General features: G+C 38.5%; 1 protein-coding gene across 4 annotated transcripts in view; it reads right to left on the bottom strand.

Moving 5' to 3' along the window:
- Window positions 1-24,345, bottom strand: part of arnt2 (aryl-hydrocarbon receptor nuclear translocator 2) — a 131,847-nt gene that overhangs the window by 86,565 nt on the left and 20,937 nt on the right. For 2 of the 4 annotated variants that reach the window (XM_017478301.3, XM_017478300.3), the window contains exons 3-6: window positions 18,438-18,485; window positions 16,267-16,311; window positions 12,367-12,580; window positions 10,968-11,181 (exon numbers count right to left, since the gene is read on the bottom strand). In XM_017478301.3, the coding sequence (XP_017333790.1) occupies window positions 10,968-11,181; window positions 12,367-12,580; window positions 16,267-16,311; window positions 18,438-18,485 (521 nt within the window). The remainder of the gene's footprint in view (window positions 1-10,967; window positions 11,182-12,366; window positions 12,581-16,266; window positions 16,312-18,437; window positions 18,486-24,345) is intronic. The other 2 variants (XM_017478303.3, XM_017478302.3) reach the window with 1 other exon arrangement.

Here is a 24,345-nt window from a genome sequence, read left to right on the forward strand (position 1 = left end):
GTCCACTGTTCTTCCTGAAAATCCACCAGATCCTGCACATTATTTGCTTTTCCATCATATTCTGCATATTTGACCACTTTGCAACACTGGCTATATGATGTTGAGATCCATCTTTTCACACTGAGGACAACTGAGGGACTCGTACACAACTATTACATAAGGTGCAAACATTCACTGATGCTCAAGAAGGCAACACAATACATTAAGAGCCAGGGGGGTGTAAACTTTTGACCAGGATATCTTAATGATAACTACTATGTTATCATAGTGGGGGGGGGGTTTACAGTGCATTTCACAGTAAGTCGAGTCCCAGCCACATTTTCAGCCCAACGCTGCTAAACCACTTGCAGAAAGGGAATTTTCCACAAAATCTGCTGCCCACAGTTTCAGACACGCCACGTGCAACCTGTCCAATAACTCTGTATAACCTCTTAACTCCGGTTACGTGGAAACTTACTTTACTATAACAACTTACAGCAGTCAGATGGGAACTTGCTAGGGAGTTCAAATGGCATAAAAATATGAGCTTATCATAAAATAAACTCATTGCAGGATGCTCTAGAGAAAGCCTCCATCCAGATGACACACAAATGTGTTATTTTAGGAGAACACAGACATGAGATAAATATCTGAAAAGGAGCGGCAACAGAATAGCGATTGTGTGGTTCACTGTAAAAAGAAACCGGGAGGTTTATGTTTGAGATAAATCCTCTAAATGAATGAGACGACGAGCATAAACAAAACCGCTATTGTGCTAACTTGAATAGTCTCAGATAAATAATACAATCATTTACAAGTTCTCTCATTCACACACTTAAAAAAAAAACCAATAAAAACACGATGATAGGGGTTACAGTAATTTCGTCTGAACGTCATTTGTGACCCATGTCTGTTTGGAGTGGGATGAGTAAGCAGCACTAGTGTTTAGCGTAGCCGTTTGTTGTTTTATTGTGCCGCGTTAGTCCAAACAGCTTCCACTGTTCCCAGCAAAGAGGCGCAGCAGGTGAAGTTTACTTTGGAGTGAAGATCCTGGCAGGGAAGGAAGGGAAAAAACAGTGGGGAAAGGGAGAGAGCAAAAACCACCGCTGAAATCTGTGACCTCCTGTCACCCATGACCAGTTCAGCTCCTCTAGTCATGGGCGCTGATCATTTAATTGGCATGATTAAATCTCAAAGGAAGAGGAAATGTGTGCCAGATTGGCCCAGATGATGGCATCAGGAAAAAAGACCAAGCAAAACACCAATCGATTAGAGAAGAGAGACAAATCCCTTCCACTCAAGGAAGCATTTCCTCTAATAACTATGCCATCTTGTGCAGCCTCATGTGCTAGGGGACATGTTTTTTGTAAATGGACAAGCAGGTCATGGCTAACACTCCCTACACTACCTCCTTTTGGCTTTGCCATGCAGTTCCATGCACAAGCTGATCTCTATTTCCTGAGAAAGGTACGAAGCAACAAACAGCAACCACCCCATCGCATTAAATATAGCCAGGTTAAATATTTACACAGCACTCATCTTCTACATGTGTGGAGCAGATAAAAGGGTGGGAAATACAGCAAAGCATAATAGGGTCCTTCGGGGGGAAGACGTGTAATGTAGAAAATATTTCTTTTCATGACCAAACTAATATTTGGTGAAAGCAACACCAGATTGACTTGTGAGAAAGAATAAAGTTTTTCAATTAAATTAGTTTGGGAAAATAACCATAGAGATAACAACAAAGCAAATCTGTAATAATGAGGGTTGAATAAAACTGCACATATTTAAGGAGATGTAAGGTAGGGATTCGGGTTATTTACAACTGCAAGTTTTGTTACGTGCAGTTCATTAATGGGAATAGTATTTTGTTTATTAGACGGTTGACTAAGTCTCCATGAAACTATTTCAGTCATAGTTAGTAAAAGAAAAAGCTACTGTAAACATCGTAAACTTTGTCCGGCTTCCAAAAAAAACAAGGCAATGAGTTGATCTGAAAAGCCCAAATTCTCATCACAAGTAGACAGGATCTGACACACTGTACACACATTTGGCTCATTTCACCAATAAGACACGAATCTTTCTTCTCCAAAATTCTTTCAAACCCACTTTAAGGGTTTCGATATCTACAATACCTGCAATTGTTCTTCTTAGCCTATTTATGGCTGGAAAAGCTTCAAGAAGTCTTACTCTACCTTCCAATTAACAAACCATTACTCTGCATTGCATTTTAAAAAGCCTTTTTAAATAAGTGCAAAATCAGCAAAGCACTACAAATAGAGTAAGCATCCCCAAATTAATGTTATTTTCCCTGCTGTGACTGTGCTTCATTAAGAAGATTCATTTCCACTTATCCTGATAAATGGAATATCCTAATTGCCCACATCTACAAAAAATAAAAAAACAACAACATTCTTTCAACTTTCAACTGAAAGTGCTGACTCTAAGAGCCAACTCATTTGCAAATGACACCTCACTACTGTGTACCATATTCATGAATACACAAGAACACTCATAGGACCACCAGTGAGTAGATATTACTTGGATGGAGGATCGTTCTCAGCACAGTACTGACACCGACACTGTATTCGGTGGTGCTGGTATGAGTGTGACAAGGACCATACATTCATGTTTGTTTTGGTCCCGTCTCTTCCTCCCAACCTGTCACTGGCTCATCACTTGTTTGTATTCACCTGTTATGTTTTGGCCCTTGACTATTTTGTCTATTCTGTTCCTGTTGTGTCTTTGTGAAATCTTGTTCAGTGTTACTGTGCATTCCTGAGCTTTGTGTTTGTCCTCTATTTCACCCATGACTGTTGGCTTTCTGGACTTGGCCTAATATATATTATGTCTACTTTGCAAACAAGTATCTGCTATCTGTCATATTGGGTAGGTTTTTTTTTTATTTAACTGCTTTATCCTGGTCAGTGTCACAGTGGATCTGGAGTCTATCCTGGAAACACTGGATGCAAGGCAGGAACAAACCCTGGACAGGACACCATTCCAATTCAAGACACCGTGTGCACACGCATTCACATACTCTCACAATTTACCACCCTGGGATAAAAATAAGAAAGTTTTATTTATTTTATTTATTTATTTTTATTTATATGTGATACAAACCAAATCAATCAGCTTCTTTGTTATCTTCATAAAGCAAGCTTTCCTTTCTCAAGAAACTGTGAAGAATAAATTTCAATCTAGGTCATAGTCTGTAGGTTAAACACCAGCATGGTGACAAATAACTCTGTAAAATCATCTTTTATCTGGAGGCCATTTTGATCTGAAGGCCATTTTGTAAAAGCAAAGCAATCATTCTTATTCTTATTATTAATATTGTTATTATTTTTTAACTATTTAAATAAATCGTACTTACAAATAAAAACATAAATCTGATTAAATTTAAAAGTGACGTGAATTAAGTTTAATAACCTAATAAGTTTTAGGTCTAATACTTGTGCAATTCTTGTGCAGATATTGTGTTATTTAATTATATTATAATTCAACAAAAACAATTGCATAATCAAATTGGATTAAAAATGACACATCATTGAAATGTGTACATCAATTCGATGTTTTTTTGTTGTTTTTTTTCTGACTAATTATATTTGAAGTGTCCAAGGCTATGCAGTGTTGTAATCAGGCTTCTTGTACCATGCTCAGCCTGCACTGGGCATACCCAGGAAAGAACATGAGGTGCGTTACATCATCAGGTCCTGATGTTTGGCCTGATTGATGATAGCTGAGCCTCCACCGAACACTCCACCATCATTTCTCACTCCAGACAAAATCAAGCGTTATCCGGCAGATTGCACAATTCAATTATGCATGCAAGACCAATGCATAACAGTTCACCTTTGAAAGGCACATTAGCACGGGAGAGGAATGAGAGAAAAATCTGTTAGCTGCTTGCTTTATCATTGAAAAATATGAGCTTATCAAAACCTCATCAGGAGCTTTTCAATATTTTTGCTGGACCGACTACAAGAACATTAGGAAGATGGAGGCGAGGAGAATACATTTTTTTTCCCTAGACATGAAAGTAAATTCTTCAATGTCCATCATGTAATATAACACACTTCGGCTGGGATGTTTGTTAAATTTACCGCTCTGTCTGTAAGTGGTGATGAATAGTTTTAGAGACAGTTTTATAGCTAGAAATTAATCTCAATATTTATGATACGCTGCAGTGATTCAAAACCGTGTGTAATATGCAAAAGTTGAGAGATGACAGTGACTGAATGAATCCAGGCGTCTCTCTCGGTAAAGCCTGACACTACACATACAGTTTCTTTGATTACAAGTGTACTCAGGCTGGACAACGTAATGAAATGGACATTGTGATGCATAATGGATTTAAGTTCATTTTCCCAGTCTGAAAGCTCACCCACCCACCAGCCTGCTCTCTCCCATCATACATCAGCTACCAGTCAGAGAGGGTGAAGACTGAAACACGATTCCTCCAAGACCTGTGAAGCCAGCCAGCACATCTTTTTGAACTGCTGCTAATGCTGCGTCACAGGGCAGCAGAACACACGTGGAGGAAAGCAGGATCGGCCCCCTTTGGCATACATGACATCACAGATGTCCACGATTGGTTAATGTTGCTCTGATTGATAGGGGAGAGAGTATGCCATCCCTACCAGAGAACATGGCCAATTTTTCTTCAAGGACTCTAGTAGCATTAGGATTGCTGGCATTATCAATAGTTCTACAAGTGAATTGTTACTTACTCGTGGTAAAAAGGTTGGGTAACAACAGCTTCATGTTACCGCTATTTTTTTTCATCTTAAATGTGTGGCAGCCTAGGAAAACCCTTCACCTAGTGAGATTTTTACATGTTCTACTATATAAAGTTTGGAAAACTGAACTGTTTCTCTTTTGCACATATTATTTTATTCACAGCTTGCCGAATTTTAAATCTGGTAACCCCTAAAAGTGGAAAATGAGAAATAAGCAACTGCTATAACATTATAATATACAGTATTCAGTATAACCGTATAATATACAAATAATAAATATGACCACGATAACGATGGCAACATTTATAAAATTCCTTATTTATATCCTATGGCTGTTTTCACAGCCATGTTAGTTAAACTGCCTCATTTTTTACTGAACATGAACTTTACAGAAAGCCTAGACTAGCTGTGGTGTTTCTGAGAATTCAGCTAAAGCAATGTCCGATAGGATTTCCCAGGCCACCACATAAATAATTTAGATGTTAAGACAAAACCATTAAGCTCAGATTTTTTTTTATTATTATTATTATTTTTTTTTTTTAACAGTAGCACTGCTGTTCTGGTAACACTCTGTTAGCACACCTAACCCTCTACTGCATGAATTATTACATTTCCTTTAAAAAAAAATTTTTTTTTAAGGATTTTTATTAATTGAATTAGTTGGTACATTGTTGCCATGAAGGATGATATATCTACAGCAATGTCTTAGAGGTTTTTCCAAGCTGATATTGATCTGGGAGTTGGATTACCCTGTTCAAGTCCAGGCTTAGTAGCGTCTTTAAAAAAATTAATAATAAATAAATAAATTGTATGGATTGGCAGCTGTGACAACCAACCACAAAGTGGCTTGAATAGGACCGGAAAGTGAAATGCAAACCCTGGCACAAAATGTGATCTTTCCCACATGGGCTTTTTTTTTGCAAAGCTTACACACAATGGTGTTCTGATGTTGGTCAGATGAAAAGAAACCAAAAAAAACTGCCACCACGGTGAGCTGACATGTCCTTTGTTATTCACAATCTCCTTGGCAGGCTCTGAACTCATTTTCGTATGTGTTCGTGTGTTCTGATGTCACATGCCGATGGCGCATCCGAACCCCACAGATAAGCAACTTGTTATTGGCTGTTTGCTTGTCACTCGTAGCACACTCCTTTATCAAGGTATATGATTTATGATCCATGATTTATGATGTTTATGATCCAGGGACAGTGCACGCTTGATAAAGGTGTACTGTCGATAAATACCGATGCTGTTTTATCGCCCAGCCTTAATTGTGCATCATTTAAAAAAAAGCATTTTTAATCACATTTTTACCACAACCAACATTACCAAACCAATTTCCTTTGGCACTGTGCATTTTTCTTTCTCAATGTCTCCTCCTCTCCAAACTTCTCTTTGTCTGTCCTTACAAATGAAGGTGCTGGTTAGTCAATTAGTAATTAGTTGAATTCAAAATATCTTCCCATTCCTCAACTCTGTTTATACATTTGTTTTTGTAACTACTTGCACAATTCCTAATCACAATGTTGGACAGAAACTACTATAAACTGCATCACTCTGGAACATTGGCTGCTTTAAACATATCTTTCATACATCAGATCGCTGATTACACATTAACACACGCATTACTGTTGTCTCGGAAGAGATGCGGACCTCCAGCAGTGTAAAACAAGAGCCTCATCAACTCACAAGAGACCATAATCAAGTTCAATCAAATTACTCCTATGAATCAGAATAATCTAGGTTACAGCTACCCCTTAGTTTCTTAATGATCATTACCCACATTGCATTGGGCCATTTATCTCCGCTTCTTATCTTACGGATCTACACCAACAAGTGGGACCAAAAACAAATACAATCACCACCAAATATAATTAAACATGACCATGGAACACAGAGGATATAAAAAGTTGGCCTTTACAACATGCTGACTTCAATGATGGAGAATGCGCTTACATAAAGGTCCAGCTCAAATCTCAGATTTAAATGAAATTAGTCAGTATCCATGTCAGCTACACAATTCTTTCCAATTTGAGTAAACTTCACTGGAACGCCTCTCACAGCTAAGATGCTTTAATCTTAAAGAAGTTGACACAATGTTATTCATATAATATTTAAAGGGAATTTCTCGGCACTTTTCGTGTATGAAGGAGTCTATAAAACAAATAAAAAGGTAGAAATGTTCCACCTTTGTGGAAAAAGTCCAGTAAAGATTTAAACATTATAAGTTTAAGAGAAGCTGAAAGTATCCAAAATGCATTCAGAGGGCACGTTAGATCAATACCTGTACTGTAGGGGTTGCATGAATTTGACATTTTTCTAATCAACCAATGAGTAGTTGACTAAAAATCTTTTTCCACAGTTACAGGAAAAACTGATTCAGGACATCGCTATTTAATGCAGCTAAATGCTTCAAATCTGTGCATCAAGTTACATTATTTAAGCATACACTAATTCTTAAAATGCATTCATGTTTGTGACCTGGCAGATCAGCTGAAATGGCTGACTCAGACACAGAGAGCGCAGCATGGAAGCTCATGCCCATCATCAAAGTCCTTATTGCTCAATTGGTGCTTTTCCACCGCACGGCACGGCTCGACTTGACTCGACTCTGCTTGCTTTTTGGGGGCTTTCCACTGTGGATGGTACCTGGTACCTTTTTTAGCACCACCTCGGTCGAGGTTCCAAGCGAGCGATATTAAACTTGAGCCATGCACTGAGGCAGTAGGGAATTCTTACCGAGTGGTTCTGAATAAATGTGTGTCATTTAATACATACATTTTTACGTATGGTAATATTCTATTAATCGAAAATTATATATCATTTATCTCATTACAGATAAAATTACAACAAAGGTTTCTGTCTTAGATTTTTACATCTCACCTGTTACCGATTTCCAAACAGACGTTTATCAAAGTTGCTCCTGTCACGGCCGAATCTAACTTTGTCATATTGAGCACTACGTAGGTTCTAGAACGCCGTTATTTTACATCCTTAACAGGGTCCGTGTTCAGTGATCAGGAAAGGTATTTGGAATACGGCCTGACCGTGTATTTGTACAGGGCTTTGATAATACAACATTATTCCTGTGTGAAGGTGAGTGGAAGATGGCACCCACGTTGAGGCGGCACTAAACTGCAGTGGAAAAGTGAGCTCAGAAAAGTAAAGTGAGCCGAGTCGAGGCGAGTCGAGCTGTACCGTGCAGTGGAAAAGTGGCTAATGAGAGGCCTTCTTTAGATGGAGGATGCTATAACTACAGCAGTGTCTTAGAGGTTTTTCCAAGCTGATAATGACCTGGGAGTCGAACTACCCTGTTCAAGTCCAGCTTTAGTAGAGTCTAAAATAAAAAATAAAATAAGTGTATGGATTGGCAGCTGTGACAACCTCAAAGTGGCTTGAATAGGACCAGAAAGTGAAATGCAAACCCTGGCACAAAATGTGCTCTTTCACACAATGCCTAACATTCACTATGCCACAGTGCAAAGATTTTATATAATTTGTATTGAGCTTTAAAGTGATAGGTCCCCCCCAAAATGACAATTCTGTCATCAATTACTCACCCTCATGTTGTTCCAAACCCATAAGACTTTCGATCATCTTCGAAACACAAACGAAGACTTTTTTAATGAAACCTGGGAGATTTCTGTCCCTCCATTTACAGTCCAGTAACCAAAAATTTCAAGCTCCATAAATTTCATAAAGGCATTGTAAAAGTAATCCGTGACTCCAGTGGTTTAATCCCAATTTAACGAAGTGATACGAAGGCTTTATGTGCGCAAAAAAACTACAATTACGTCTTTATTTACAAAATATCTTCACTTCCACATCTCGGATTCTCTGCTTTCGGGGGAAACGTCCGCTCTTGCGATGGTACGTGGAAGTGCTGCGCTGTTTACAGCAGTGGAAGAGGGACGCTGTGCACAAACTGAGTCACACAAAACAATCTTTGTAACAAAGTTGACTGCAGATTTTTTGTCCACTCTTGCGTCAACACTACATGCATGCGTCATGATTCTCTCGTGAATGCGCATCGGAGATCTATGTAGAAGTTAACAGATAACAAGATTAACTTCTGCTGTGGGCGAACTCAGAGTACCGTCGGTCAACTAATCAATGCAACCCCGACCCCTGGTAACGACTATATTGCACCAGTATGAACATTCTCTCCACTGTCAGATTCATTTAGGATAGATTTTCTGGACGAATCATTTTTAAGTACTTTGGTGCAGCTAATAGTCACCTGTATTGATTTCACAGTGTGCACCTCACTCTTAAACACCCACACAAATAAACTTTTAAAGTGTTTTTATGGATCTCCCTGCAGCAAATAATAGATCAGCCTCCTCTACTGTCAATTTTAGGACACAATTTGGAATATACTTTGTGTTTTATGGCACTTTTTTCATTTATGGTTATTTCGTCTATCAAAACTGCACTCGTATGTTATCTGTAATAATATATAAACATAAAAAGCAATGTCACTGACGAGCATGATGACAGACTTGAGCTCAAGGAGACGTGCTCAAATGGTCAACTTACAGTCAATTAGGAAAACGTGCTACACTATTAGCAGTGAATGACATGTTTCAATCTATATGAATAATCTCATTTGCATAATGCAAGTTAGCCCTAGAGGAATTTATTTTGCTTGTTAGCAGGCTGAACTATTCTTTAAAATGGCAAAATGAGAGCGAATACTGCAGGTGGGAAGCGAGCAGGAGAGAGGAATGAGAGATGTGTGAGTTTAGAGTGCCCTCTGGTGAGTAAATGTGTAATATATGAGATTTCCTGTAGGAGAGAGAGATGAATCTTGAAACAGTCAGCAGGACTTACGCTTGCAGGCACTGAAGTGTGTCAGAATGATGCTTCCCTGCTAATATACTACAGGCTATTTTCTCAAACACACTAGGGTTCCTAGCAGTTCGAAAATAACATGAGTAGCAAGTTCATAAAACATAAATACAGCTGTTTGAGGAAAGCATACTGTGGAACGCATTATTTGCCTTATTGATAGTTATTAGTCCAAGCTCTCAGAAATCATAATTAACAAAATAATTTTTTTTTTAAAAATTAAAATTGGACCATACCATGACTACAACTGCCAAGAAGGGCTAACAATTACTCTTCCTCAGACAGTTTATAAAATTTAGTTTGATGCATGCTCGGGCATTTGCATTTGGATCAGTTTTGCATCGCCAAACCACAAGTTTATTTGTGAGAACAAATCAATTCTTATAAGTATTTATAATGTTATAATGTAATTACAATCTTGAATTTTTTTTTAGGCTTTTCTACATAATACTTTAACCACACTAACAAATGATACAATTCAGCATTAATATACTGTAAGTAATAAAGTACCAAGTAAGTAAATAATTACATTAAGTTACTAAATGTTGAGAAGTAAATGAACTCTAGGTCTCTCTACTGTTAAATAATAAAAATTGTTATTCGGCCTCAGTTCTGAATTTTGTCAGGTTATAACCACAAACATTACACAAGGTGTTGTTCATGTCGGTCACTCAGTACGTTTACATGGACAACAATAATCCGATATTTACCCGATTAAGACGATACTCTGATTAAGAATCTAGCATGTAAACAGCGATTATTGATGAACTTCATCTGACTAAAGTTAAACTCGAAGTAAACACAAATCGAATTTAGACATGTGGAGTATTCCTGTTTTAGTCGCATTATCGAGGTGTATTACAGACATGTACACAACTTAGACGTTTTGACCGCATTTTCACACGGCAGTGCTCGACCGTTTGACGGCGTACAAGAGAGCACGGCTGTGTCCGAAACCGCGTCCTTGCCTACTATAGTAGTATTTCTATTTACTTTATACTAGGTAAGTACACGGTTTGGGACACAGCCCACGGCTTCAAGCAGTCGTCTATTTGCACGTACAGCATGACAAATAATTAACTACACTTGAAGCTTTTGTAAAATGAAAAATGAAACACCCAAAACTGTATACAGTACCATAACGAAGACCAACTGTATGTCGATGCGTGAAATTCTGAAGGGAACGTCAGACGGCGTGACGTGGGGACGTAATGACGTGTGCTGTTAATCGATCTATATTCTATAACATGGGTCAGTCTTCCGGATGTTGCAATTCCCGGTTTCTCAATAGCAAGCTATGACAAGTTATGTTTGTGGTCTTATTAACGTCAAGAGAGGCAGAAACAAAGACTAGTGAGGGAACAATTGTTTTTGTTTTACTTTTACTTGTCTCACCAGTCATGGAGTTCTCGGAGGTGCTGAGCTGCTCGCGGAGTTTGTCCACGTCATCCGGGTGGACCTGCTCGTACAGAGTGCTGCCGAACCACTCGGACTGAGGGTGGTTCAGAACGGGGGTCACCGAGTCCGACACGTAGATCACACGCCCTGTCTCAGCTGCCACCACAAACAGGAAGCCATCAGCTGCCTCCAGGATCAAGTGCTTCAGCTCCTGCAGGACAAAAACGCACCACGCATTACGATTCAGACCAAGAAGAATTAGCACGCTATGATTTGCCTAAAGTACTGTCCGAATTTCTCCACTGGCAGTGATGGTTCACTGGTTAACGTTCCAATTAGAAGGTTATTCAGTCACATTCTGGCACTCTCAAGCTGCCACTGTTCAATCTCAACTGCAAGATGTCTTGCATGAAAGCATCTGCAGAAGGAATAAATGTGAGTATGATGAGTACAATCATGCTGAAGAACCCCATCTTGTCTGTTTGGCAGAATCCATTATGATTTTTGGCACCGTGAAGCTGTTAAAACTACATTTGCACAATTTTGCTTTTACGCCAAATGTCAGTATATTTAATGTCTCAAAGATGTGTCTTAAATTTAGCTCCAGAGCAACAATAAAGCTCATTTAGCGTAAGACATTACAAATCGAAAGTTAATTAGCATATTACTACTTTTTTTTTTTTTTTTTTTTTAAATATTGGCTTATTTCCTTTGTTATGAAAGTTTTTCTTCCATCTAATACTACGGACTTCAAATTACTACATTTCAAAAGAAATTTCTCAATTTTCTACTCACTAATTTTGAAAGATTATGGGACAAAGCTACTGTTAGTTAGCCATAGCTAATATTTTTGGTGAAACCTAAAGAGGAACTAATTTACCATCAGTAAGTAAAAACAGGCATCTTTTTCTTTTGTGAATCTTTCTTCCAATTTTTAAGCGTTTATATTTTTCTACTTTAAATCGAATGAAGAATTTGAAGCTATTTCAATATTCAACTGTGACCAACTCTGCTACTATAAGATATTATTACTTATTATTAAGCCAAACAATGGCTTTTAAGGTGAGTGTGTGACGATTGGGACATACGGAACCTAACTATATAAAACGATATTATAAAATAATCGCACGAATCGTCCATGCTCCCTCTGGAACTCCTCACGGCAGCCCAAAGCATTTTTACCTCTCTCTAAGTTTAATCATTTCTGTCTGCTCTTAAAATCATACCATTAGACACTATGATTTGCATTGAATCAGAAGTTTATTCATTAGAATGTTTTTGTTGGTTTTGACCTAATAAAATCTTCCCTTTAAAGCATACAATAAAGTATTCTTTGCCACAAAAAAGTAAAACAAATGAAGTGTAATCTGTGTGCTGGTGAAGCCACGTTGCCCACCTGCTCGGTGAGGAAGGAGGGTTTGTAGGCTCCATCAGTGGACGTGTTGCCAGTTCCTCTCATGGACTTCATGTGTGACACGGCCATACGCAGGATGGTGAGCTTGTCGGGTTTCCTGGCCAACGCACTGCAAGTGGGCACCATGTCCGACAGCTCAGTGATGTACTGCGTCATTTTATTACGCCGGCGTCGCTCAATCTCACTGTGGTTCTCTCTGCACAGAGAAATAGGAAAAGCTAGTGCTTTATATTAATGTAATAACAGAACAATTAAGAAGTATAATCAGTGAACAAGTACTGGGAAAAGTCTGATTGTACTGAGTGTGTTTAATAACATAAGTAAGGGGTGAACTCTTAATGAATTCATATTTATTTAACACAAACTGGAGCACAAGAAAATCTATAACTGACTGGCAAATTGTGCTCATGTCAATTAGGCTTAGTCCATTGACTTAAAGTTGTTTGAATTTAACATCATTCTACTGTAATGGCCCTGTGTAAAAAAGTTGTGTGTTGAATGCTGTTCTACACCTAAGCAAGCTAAAAAGACTGGAATAGTATTTTACCCGGCTGTCGCTGTCATAGTCCTTAGCATGGGTCAAAGCACAGACAGACAGGGTTAAATAACTCAAAACAGGCAAAGATCAAAACCAGGAAGTACTATTAGACATAGAACTCAGAAAGCTCAGGAACACAAAAAGCAAGACTTTGCAATGAAACAAAAAAACAGCAAGGTAAACATAGACAACCTAATCAAGGAGTAACACAAAACAGGTGACCACTATCAGGTAACAAAGCAATGACAGGACAGGGGACTTGTGGTGCGTCTCAATCAGCTTCCTAGCTCTCTAGGTCATGAATTAGTAGATCATGTACATGGGTTCGGGCACTGGTAAGGACCCTGGCGCACTACACCTTGAGATAATGATGACTCAATTTCCAGCGACATGAGTCGTTAGATACTTAAAAGTCATTAGACTCAGACAAGCCATATATAGAACATCGAATACAGTTACAAATCGCTAGTATAAGTAATAATTTGAAAGCTACAACAACTATAACAAGCTAATTACATTTGTAGACGAAGTTTGAGTTTTTGCGCCGAGAGTCTTCAGTGGGATTTTTTTTTAGGGAGTGAAAGTTCCAGTGCACTGCAAGGATTTAAAATGGCCAAGTCCTTGATCGTTGCCCTGACTACTGAACTAAGGAGCTCACTGAGACACACCCAGAGACAGGACCAATATGGAAACCAAAACAAAAACCAGTATGTCGCTTGTTGCCATGGGAACCGTTATGCAAAACGGGAATGCATGACATATATAGCATTTTTGCATTCGCTGATTTGTAATATATACAGCAGTTACAGTAAACACTAGCATTACCTTGGACTTAAAATAACACTCTTTAAAAAAAATAATAAAAACCCAAAGTAAAAATGAACACGAACACATCTGCAGTTACCAAAAATGTATTGTTAACTGACAGAACTATACAGCTCAGGGATTATGGCTCTGGTCTACTGAGTTCAAGCCCGGGCACTGCCAATCTACCAGAGCCCGTAACTCTCCCTTCTGCAGGAGCATCATGTCATTGTTGACAAAGCTTTCTTCTTCAATTCTTCTTCAATAGGGCACTGAACAACCACACTTACAAAAAAAAACTAAACTAAATACCAATAAGGGCTTTAGATGCAGTGCAACCATAAATAAAACAAATTCCTACTATATTAATGTGACTTGACTAGTGCAGCATGTAAAGAGTAAATGTTTGTTTGCTACAGAATTTTTGAAAAGCCAATTATATATGCAGAGCAAGCAGACTTCTGGGATTTTTAATGTCATTCACATGTGTTTTGATACTTGTGCTATTCTGGCAGTTGGAGTTTTAGTTACCTCACACCTTGTATAAACAATGTGAGATATGACTAAGAGCTTTTTTTGTTTGACCATACCCTTGGCTTGTGCTTTGTTTGACGGCTATATAGCATACAATAGTAGCTAATAACAACAAATGTTTAAAGCTTTAGAAAACAGAGTAAAATCTACCTTGATGGTTCACAGTAGCTAACTAGCATTGCATTAGCAGGCAGACAAATTCAATCTAAGCTTAAGCTAATTAGTTAAACATAGAGAAGTTTAATAGCAACTGTTAATAATTTAGTTTAAATGTAATGTACAGTACATATGAAAGCATTGCGCATGATCACCACAAGAACAACGTAAAATTACCAATTTCATTGCAATTTTTGGCTATGACTCTTTAATGTAATGACTTATAAATATCACTACCCGGTTTCACTCAGAAGAGGATGAGATCCCTTTCAAGTCTGGGTTTTCCTTGTGTCAGAGAGTTTTTTTCACCTTTGGCTTGCTCGTTACAGTTCTAAATCTACATCTGGATTTCTGTAAAGCTGTGTTCTGTCAATATATACTGTTAAAAGTGCTATATGAATACATTTCAGAATAGTAACTGTTACTTAGAATGTTGAAGTAAGTACTGACCCACTGTTTACAATCACTCTGATTAGTATTAGGGTCCTGCAAATGCTGTGCATGTCTTAAATCTTGGCACTAGTTGGCAATTCATCCCATTTTTGAGAATGTGAAGACAGAATCACCTTGTTAAGCTGGACGATCAATCGCCATGTACCTACCCTTAACGCTCCATTATCCCTCTTCACTGTTCAGCTCAGATATTCATTAAAGAGTACATAGTCTTTTTTTTTAAGCACTCAAGGTTGAATCATAATGTGAACTCCAATAGAGAAGAGCAAGTGGTATTATAAATCTGCTGTATTAGTCATCTGAGAGCGATAGCTTAGCGAGACACAGATGTAAGTAGTACTGGGAGATAATTAAAGACTGTAGCTAGACGGACACAGCTGGTTGCATAAAAAAATAGGTAACTGGGAAAAAAAATTCTAATTTTTTTTGGCATGGAGCGAAATTACCTTTAAAATAAAAATAATGACTTTCATATTGTGTGCCACATCCTTCCTGTTGAAGTGAAGTGGATTTTATGTCTTGGCAAAAAAGAAATTTGAAAAATGGGACTTTAGTTAGGAAGTGCAGAGTTTTGAGCTTACGTCTCTCACACGTGGCAGTCCCACATGGCAGATTTTATTAATAAATTAATTAATTTTATTAATAAAAATCACAAGTTTGGGAGGGAACAGTTTAAACCCAACTCAAGCAATCAAGTAACGCTCTAGCACGCAGAGTGGCTTCAGGATGCCTCGCAGTTTGCTAGGCAAGCAAAATCCACAGCAAAATTGCAATGAATCCATGAACTTCGGACTTAAAACAATGCCACTAGATGTATTTATATCTATTTGTTGCTCCAAATACCTGAAGCTATATTTAAACGATTTCAAAGCCAAAAGTGGGAGTGGCCAAAAATAGAAAGTGTTTTTTTAAATTATTATTATTATTATTATTATTATTATTATTATATGAACCCTGCCACTATGACCTCAGAAACAGTGGAAAAAACAGAAGAGGTAGAAATACCAGCATTGTGCCAGCACAGCTAGATGTGAATTCTGGCTTTAACAGTACCTCAACCTCAGCTACATCACTACATCACTTTGACCCACAAACGTCATAACTGACTCAAACATTGCCGCATGAAAGTAAAGACCACCTACTCATTTTTGCTGCCTCCCGTGGGATCTTGGTGGTATCCTGCATGCTTGGTTTGAATTCTGTCTCATTTCTAAGTTATATTAAAGTATCACCCCAAATAAATAGACATGTTTATCAATCTTTCTGTATCTATATATTTAGCAATCGATCTCTGAGATCACTTGCTCATTTTCATGACTTCTTGCCGGGAAAGAAGCGATGGCTGGGCTCAACTTCTGTCTCAGTGACAGAATTCTAGCAGTGCCACGTCACCCTACCTGGCATAACGTTCTTTATCAGCTGGCATTTGATCATCATCATACCTGCAAGCAGAAAGAAAAAAAGGAAATAAGTAATAATAGCAGAAAACGTCATATTGAAGTTGCATGAAATACTATAAATTAAAGAGTGTCTTAACATTAACATGTATGCAACAAAAAATGGATTGAGGATGTCATAAATGAATCAATGACACAAAAGAGAAAAATCGATAACACAAATCAATTTAAAATGGCTGTATCCCTATTCCATGTGATATAGTATAGTGCATCTACAGTGGTGCTTGAAAGTTTGAAACGCTTAAAATTTTCCATATATCTGCATAAATATGACCTAAAACATCATCAGATTTTCACAAAAATCCTAAAAGTAGTAGACAAAAGGAACCGAATTAAACAAATGAGATAAAAATGTTATACTTGGTCACTTATTCAGATTAAAATTATCCAACATAACATATCTTTGAGTGACAAAAAGTATGCGATCCTTTGCATTCAGTATCTGGTGTGACCCCCCTTGTGCAGCAATAACTGCAACTAAATGTTTGCGGCAAATGTTGCTCAGTCCTGCACATCGGCTTGGATGAATTTTAGCCCGTTCCTCAGTACAGAACAGCTTCAACTCTGGGATGTTGGTGGGTTTCCTCACATGAACTGCTTGCATCAGGTCCTTCCATCACATTTCTACTGGATTAAGGTCAGGACTTTGACTTGACCATTCCAAAACATTAACTTTAACTTTTACCTTTCTTGTTAGAATGACTTGTGTGCTTAGGGTCATAGTCTTGCTGCATGACCCACTTTCTCATGAGATTCAGTTCATGGACAGATTTTCCTGATATTTTCCTTTAGAATTCGCTGGTAAAATTCACAATTCATTGTTCAATCAATGAGGGCAATTCGTCCTGGCCCAGATGCAGCAAACCAGGCCCAAACCATGATACTACCACCACAATGTGTTTCACAGATGGGATAAGGTTCTTATGCTGGAATGTAGTGTTTTCCTTTCTATAACCATAACGCTTCTCATTTAAACCAAAAAGTTCTATTTTGGTCTCATCCGTCCACAAAACATTTTTCCAATAGTCTTCTGGCTTGTCCACGTTCTCCTGATGATGGACTCATCAACATTAACATGCGAGAGGCCTTTATTTGTTTAGAAGTTACCCTGGGTTCCTTTGTGACCTCATGGACTATTACATGTCTTGCCCTTGGAGTGATCTTTGTTGGTCGACCACTCCTGGAGACCATAGATCATATTTAGGAAGAAATATAGAAAATTCAAAAGGGTTCACAAACTTACAAGCACCACTGTATATAGTTCATCACTGGTTCTGCATTCCATTCAAGTTGATACAGCACCGTGATGGATGCATTACGATGGACAAATGTGATGCTACGTAGTCCTAAATAAGGGCCTAAGAAGGTAGCATAAGAACTAAGTCTTTTGAGGTCCCTTACTTTGGACACATTGAAACAAGCACCATAAATTTTTCTTGGATTAGGCAGACACATAATTATCACCATTTTTCAGAAATACGTGTTTACTGTTTTGATTAACAATCATATGTGATTTACAATCAAAATAAAACTGACTGATCAGAACAGCTACAAGTATTTCAAGTTTTTGTCAAGAACAGCATCATGATTTTTCGATGTTAAAATTGTAAAATTTAATACTGGTACAATTTGGCTAATTTTGTCTGATGGCTTATTCAACACTCGGTGCAGACAGTACTGCTCGAGGCTGCACGGCTGGGTTAGGATTATAGAGGTGATACTGTAAGAGAGGAACAGTGTTGAGATTAGCTGTAGCGTGGCCAGCAGAGGGCAGTGTCTCCACTCCGGGGAATTACGGATACACGTCCTTTAAAGAGAACATGGACACGGAAAGAAACAACATGTTGAAGCAAACAAACAAAATAAAAAACATGATTAAATGGCTTAAAATGGAACAAACTCAAGCTGCAGCATGGCTGAAAGGCACAGTGGGGAAAAACTCAAATAAAATATGATTTAACAAAGCAAGTGCAAAATAATAAAGACAAGACATGATGCATGGTATGTGATGCTACTGCTGAGGATTCTTACCACTACTGTAATAATGTAATTCAAATGTAATGTAAAGTTTACAAACTTGTATTCTGTCGTAATCTGTTGTTATTTCTTACCTTGAAAATTTGCTCGGCCCTTCTCCATCTTCATCATCAAAGTCCATCCTGCAGGGCAAGAAATAAAACCCTGAGAATATATTTTATCAGTACAAAACACATCCAGTCTTCAATTCTACAAAACTATTGCAATTTTATTAAATGTCTAAGAAGATCACTGACAAGGAGAGGGGGAACAATTGTAATTAAATTGTACCATTTTATTCAGATTTAATGATTCAGTATGGCATTAAATGAGCTGCTTCAGTTCTATTTTTTCTGGAAAACGTTGCGACACAATGATATCCCAGAAAAGTGTAGTGTGAATTCATCATGACATCAATATTACATTGTCCGACTGCCCAGCACTTCATCACTTCACAGCACACATTCCGAGAGCATTTCTGATTTATGAATGAATAGGTGTATGGCATGTAATGGACACATACACATTTTTTTTTTTTATCAGTGTACTATACACCGATCAGCCATAACATTAAAACCACCTGCCTAATATTGTGTAGGCCCCCCTTGTGCCTCCCAAACAGCTCTGACTGATCGAGGCATGGACTCCACAAGACCTCTGAAGGTGTGCTGTGGTGTCTGGCACCAAAATTTTAGCAGCAGATCCTTTAAGTCCTGTAAGTTGTGAGGTGGGGCCTCCATGGTTCGGACTTGTTTGTCCAGCATATCCTACAGATGTTCGATCAGATTGAGATCTGAGGAATTTGGAGGTCACGTCAAAACCTCGAACTCTTTGTCATGTTCTTCAAACCATTCCTGAACAGTTTTTGCAGTGTTGGAGGACGCATTATCCTGCTGAAAAAGGCCATTGCCTTTAGGGAATTCCGTTGCCATGAAGAGGTGTACTTGGTCTGCAACAATGTTTAGGTAGGTGGTAGATGTCAAAGTAACATCATCATGGTCTTGACCACTCTCAAGAGATTATGGGAGAAAGATTTAAATTTGGAATTGGGGGAGGGAGAGTGGGCTAGGATTTTAAAAAATATAAAAACTGCATCTAGAGACGCAAGGGTGCGCCTTATACAATTTAAGATTTTACATCGGCTCTATTGGACCCCCTCTAAATAGTACAGGCTCGGTCTTAAAGACACACCCAACTGCTGGCGATGCCATTCAGAAGATGGAGACACCACCCATGTTTTTTGGGGGTGTCATAAGATCTAAGAATTTTGGTTGAAGGTGCAGAGCTTTGTATGTGAGGTGTTGAACACTCAGATCTCGTTCTGCCCTAGACTCTGTATTTTGGGAGATAGGGAGGTCACAAAATTGGAGGATAGGTACAAAAAATATCATTTTAGGTTATTTTAAGGGGATGGAAATCAGATGGAGCTCCTTCGTTTCCAGAGTGGTGTGTGGAGATGGGGAGGGTGGCTGCCTTTGAGGAGGGGTCGAGCAGAAGGATGGGAGTTGGGAATTCCTTCAGGAAGAAATGGAGCAGTTATTTGGCGTTTTGGGGGACTCTCGAGGAGGGCGGTGGAGAGTATAATTTAGAGTTTAGTCTATGATTATACTTGATTATTGTATTTTCCTTTTTCTTTTTTTTAATTGTGTGTATTTTTTTTATTATAAATTTTTTTTTTTTTTGGATATGTGAGTTTATATTCTATTGACCACAGGGGTGTTTGTGGGGGGACCAGGGTGGGGTGGGAGGTTGGTAGGGGGAGGGGTTATAGTGGGGATTTATGTTAAAATAGTTTGATTCATTATATATGTTGTTTGTCTCTTTGTGTTAACTTGTGAATCAATAAAAGTGTTAATTACAAAAAAAGTAACATCATCATGAATGCCAGGACCCAAGGTTTCCCAGCAGAACTTTGCCCAGAGCGTCACACTGCCTCCATCAGCTTGTCTTCTTCCCATAGTGCATCCTGGTGCCATCTGTTCCCCAGGTAAGCAACATACACACACCCAGTCATCCACATGATGTAAAAGAAAATATGATTTAACAGACCTTCTTCCATTGCTCCAAGGTCCAGTTCTGATGCTCATGTGCCCATTGTAGACATTTTTCTCTTTAATTTATTTATTCATTTACATGTGATTCATTTACATGTGATTCATTTACAAGTGATTCATATTCAAGTGATTCATATTCAAGTGATTCATATTCAAGTGATACATTTTCATGTGATACATTTTCATAGATTCATTTTCATGAGATTCATTTACATATGATTCATTTATATGTGATTCATTTACTAATTTGCAGTCGCAGTGAGAGACTCGATAGTAGTCTTCATGTGAACTATGTCATCGGTGCAACCAGAGAGAGCGTGCTCCATTTCCACAACAGTACCTTTCAGTGTTGATATGGTAGGCTCGGTAGAAACTTTATCACTAGCCAGCTGTGTTTTAACACCGAAAAGCGCTAATTAATTACAATTTTAATCAAAATCGGCAGGAGCCTCCAACTTCGCGTCCTACTCCATCGAATTCCGAATCCTTCATTGTAGACATTTTTGATGGTGGACAGGGGTCAGTATGGGCACTCTGACACGTCTACGGCTACGCAGCCCCATTATTAGCAACTGCGATACGCTACATGTTCTATTATAGCCAGCATGAACTTTTTCAGCAATTTGTGCTGCAGTATCTCTTGTGTGGGATCAGACCAAACGGGCTAGCCTTCACTACCCACGTGTATCAGAGAACCTTGGGTGCCCATGACTCTGTCGCTGGTTCACCAGTTGGCCTTCCTTGGACCACTTTTGGTAGGTACTAACCACTTCACACCAGGAACACACCACAAGACCTGCTGTTTTGGAGATGCTCTGACCCAGTCATCTAACCACCACGATTTGGTCCTTGTCAAAGTCACTCAGCTCCTTAGCCCATTTTTCCTGCTTTCAACACATCAACTTTGAGAACTGACTGTTCAATTGCTGCTTAATATATCCCACCACTTGACAGGTGCCAGTGTAACAAGATAATCAACGTTACTCACTTCACCTCTCAGTGGGTTTAATGTTATGGCTGATGGGTGTACTTGAGATATGTTCCTACTTCTGTTAAAAAAAAATCTAAAATTGTGTTCAAGTTTTAGATTTATACTTAAATTTTAAGTCAGGCTTCCATCACTGGGGCTGACAGACACAGAGGTCATGCCTCTATTACTGACGCCCAAACTACAGCCTGTAGACCAGATCCGGCCCGTGAAGTATTTTCACCCGGCCCACCAGCTCATCAAGCCATTGTCTGTTCAACTATTCACTGCGTTAATTTAACTATTTTACATATGTCTGACAGATGGTGCTGTGATGCTAGGCCTGCTTTGTCCACCATATTGAATCAAACAAAGTCTCCAAACATGCAAGAACAAGATGCTCAGAGGACGCAGGTTTTATTTGGCTCCTCATACATGTGTGTGAAAACTGTTCTACCTTCAGCCAGATCGTGCCTTAGCCGGTGTGTATAGGGCAGCAAGAGGTGGGATTTGCACGCTGTGCTATAGTAGAGTTTCCCAATCTAGAGGCTGTGGAGTTTGCATGTTCTCCCCATGCGTCAGGAGTTTCCTCCGGGTACTCCGGTACCCCCAGTCCAAAGATACGCACTGTGGGCGGATTGGCATTTCCAAATTGTCGGTAGTGTGTGAACGTCTGTGCGATTGTGCCCTGTGATGACTTGGCACCCTGTCCAGGGTGTACCCTAGCTTGTGCCCTGAGTTCCCTGGGATAGGCTCCAGGCTCCCCCACGACCCTGTGTAGGATAAGCGGTATGGAAAATGGATGGATAGATGGATATCACTGACTATGTGCTTGTATTTTAAAACGTCACTGGGAGTCATAGGTCAAACAAGCTATCCCGACATGCTGCACTAACACAGGAGCTCAGCATTTAAAAAACTTTTCACCTTCTTTACTACTTTTGGGGGCATTTGCCCAAAACAGACTGAAAGTCAATAAGTAGTAGAGCTTTATTTTTTTCTGAATGCTGTCCTTACTTGTCGACCAGGCGACTAGTAATAATCTGCTTGTCCACTATTGCTATAACATGGCACACAACACTTTCTTCAGTACATCAGAGTTAACATCACAGACTGTATATTGACTTGTGTGTGAAACACTGAGACCTCTATATTGTGTGCTGTTGATTTACACTAATCCATAGACATGCCACTGACGACAGTGTCACTGACGCCAGCATGTGGGTGACTGAAGTGGTGTATCCATGGAAACGGCGTGCATACGAGTATGTTTTCAGAGTTAATGCGATTAATAAGAATAAAAGCAACTGCTCAGATTGAGCAGGACATTCTGAACACCATATGGTACAGCAAAACAACAATCTCGGCCTCTTGCAGTGCGTGTCGTCTCAGCATGTGTGTTGGCTTAAAAACCCAGGCCTAATGTTGCTTGCTTCTTATGAACTATTGAACTACGTACGAGTAATTCTCTGCACACTGATTAATCCATTGGATCAAGTGCAATCAATCATCTGGAAGCAGTGTGATTAATTCTTAGATTTTTTTTCTTTCATGAACGTGACTGGGTCAAATCAAAATTATGATCACGCGATGTGTGATGAGGATCGGTGAACGTATACAGCTCCATGTATCATCTGATATCAATCCAGTACCGACATCCTCGCAGTAACAGACCAGGTCCCAAGTTGTCCATCGCATCAGAGGTGTTTTGATGACATGCTTTAACACAATCTGTTCTCTAATCATCATGTGTTGTATCAGTCAACAGCACATATTTTGATTGCAAAAAAGAGTAACTCTCAAAGTTTCTGCATCTAGGGAGCCCATTAACGGTAAACCAAACTCCACGAACCCTGTGAGTACAGATGTATTTCACAAACATTATTTAAAATGTGTAGAATACTATTTTTTTCTATTTATTGGAGCAATAGAGCTCCCGAACGTTTCAGCGACAGAACACATTAGGTCAAACTTTACATTATTTATAAGTCTTCTTGTTTTGAGTTATTGAGGATTAAACTCATTCAATTCAAGGGGAGCAGTGAAAGAATCTAATAGGTAATAAGGACTCAATAATATATATAATAAACTGATTTACACCACTGTAAGTAATTAAAAAAAATATATATATATATATATATATATATATATATATATATATATATATATATATATATATATATATATATATATATATATATATATCATGGAGCCAGGGGGTTCACAGAGCCATGGAGGTTCCTGGACTCCAGAACCAGATGGGACATCCAGTCCGATACTGATCCAGTATCTCAGGCTAGTACTACCCCTGATATAATAACTCAGGACTGATACATACCTGTTTATTTCAGTGGAAATCATTAAAACAGGCAATGTAGCAGCCTGAAGACACTGTGTGTGTTAAACCCACTGCAAATTTGTTGAACTTTGTCGTTCAGTCATGCACCATAAACCAACTGGAATGCCTATCATTAATAATTATTATATGGCTATAAGAGGGTTATAAGGGGGTTTAAAGTGGTTATGTTTTGTTTCACAGTAGCGCTTTATGTTAGCACTATTGACTAGCACCATGGACTCTGAGGAGAATAGATGAAAAATGAGTCACTCTTAGAATATGGTGACTAATCTGTACTTTAACTTATTGTTCATGACATAGTTTAAATAAAAAAAAAAAACATTTAACATACATCACTATATAACTTTAAGGGTCCCCAAGCAATAAAAAAAACTCTACTATTGTAGGCATGCTTTGGAAAATACCTCTTTAATTGAAATTTGTCACCAGTGTAACAGCCTGTGCCTATGACACCAATGGTAATTAATAACTCCAGTGACTTAAAGTAATGGCACTACATTAACGATCAGGAATACTATATATTCATTTGAAAAATAATTAAACTACAGTCACAAATACAGTTTCCAAACACAATATGAAAACATAATTCAACAAAAAGGTTTGCTGGGCAGAAAGTCACCATA

This window comes from Ictalurus punctatus, chromosome 10 (genome assembly GCF_001660625.3).
Source record: "Ictalurus punctatus breed USDA103 chromosome 10, Coco_2.0, whole genome shotgun sequence".
Taxonomy (NCBI): Eukaryota; Metazoa; Chordata; class Actinopteri; order Siluriformes; family Ictaluridae; genus Ictalurus; species Ictalurus punctatus.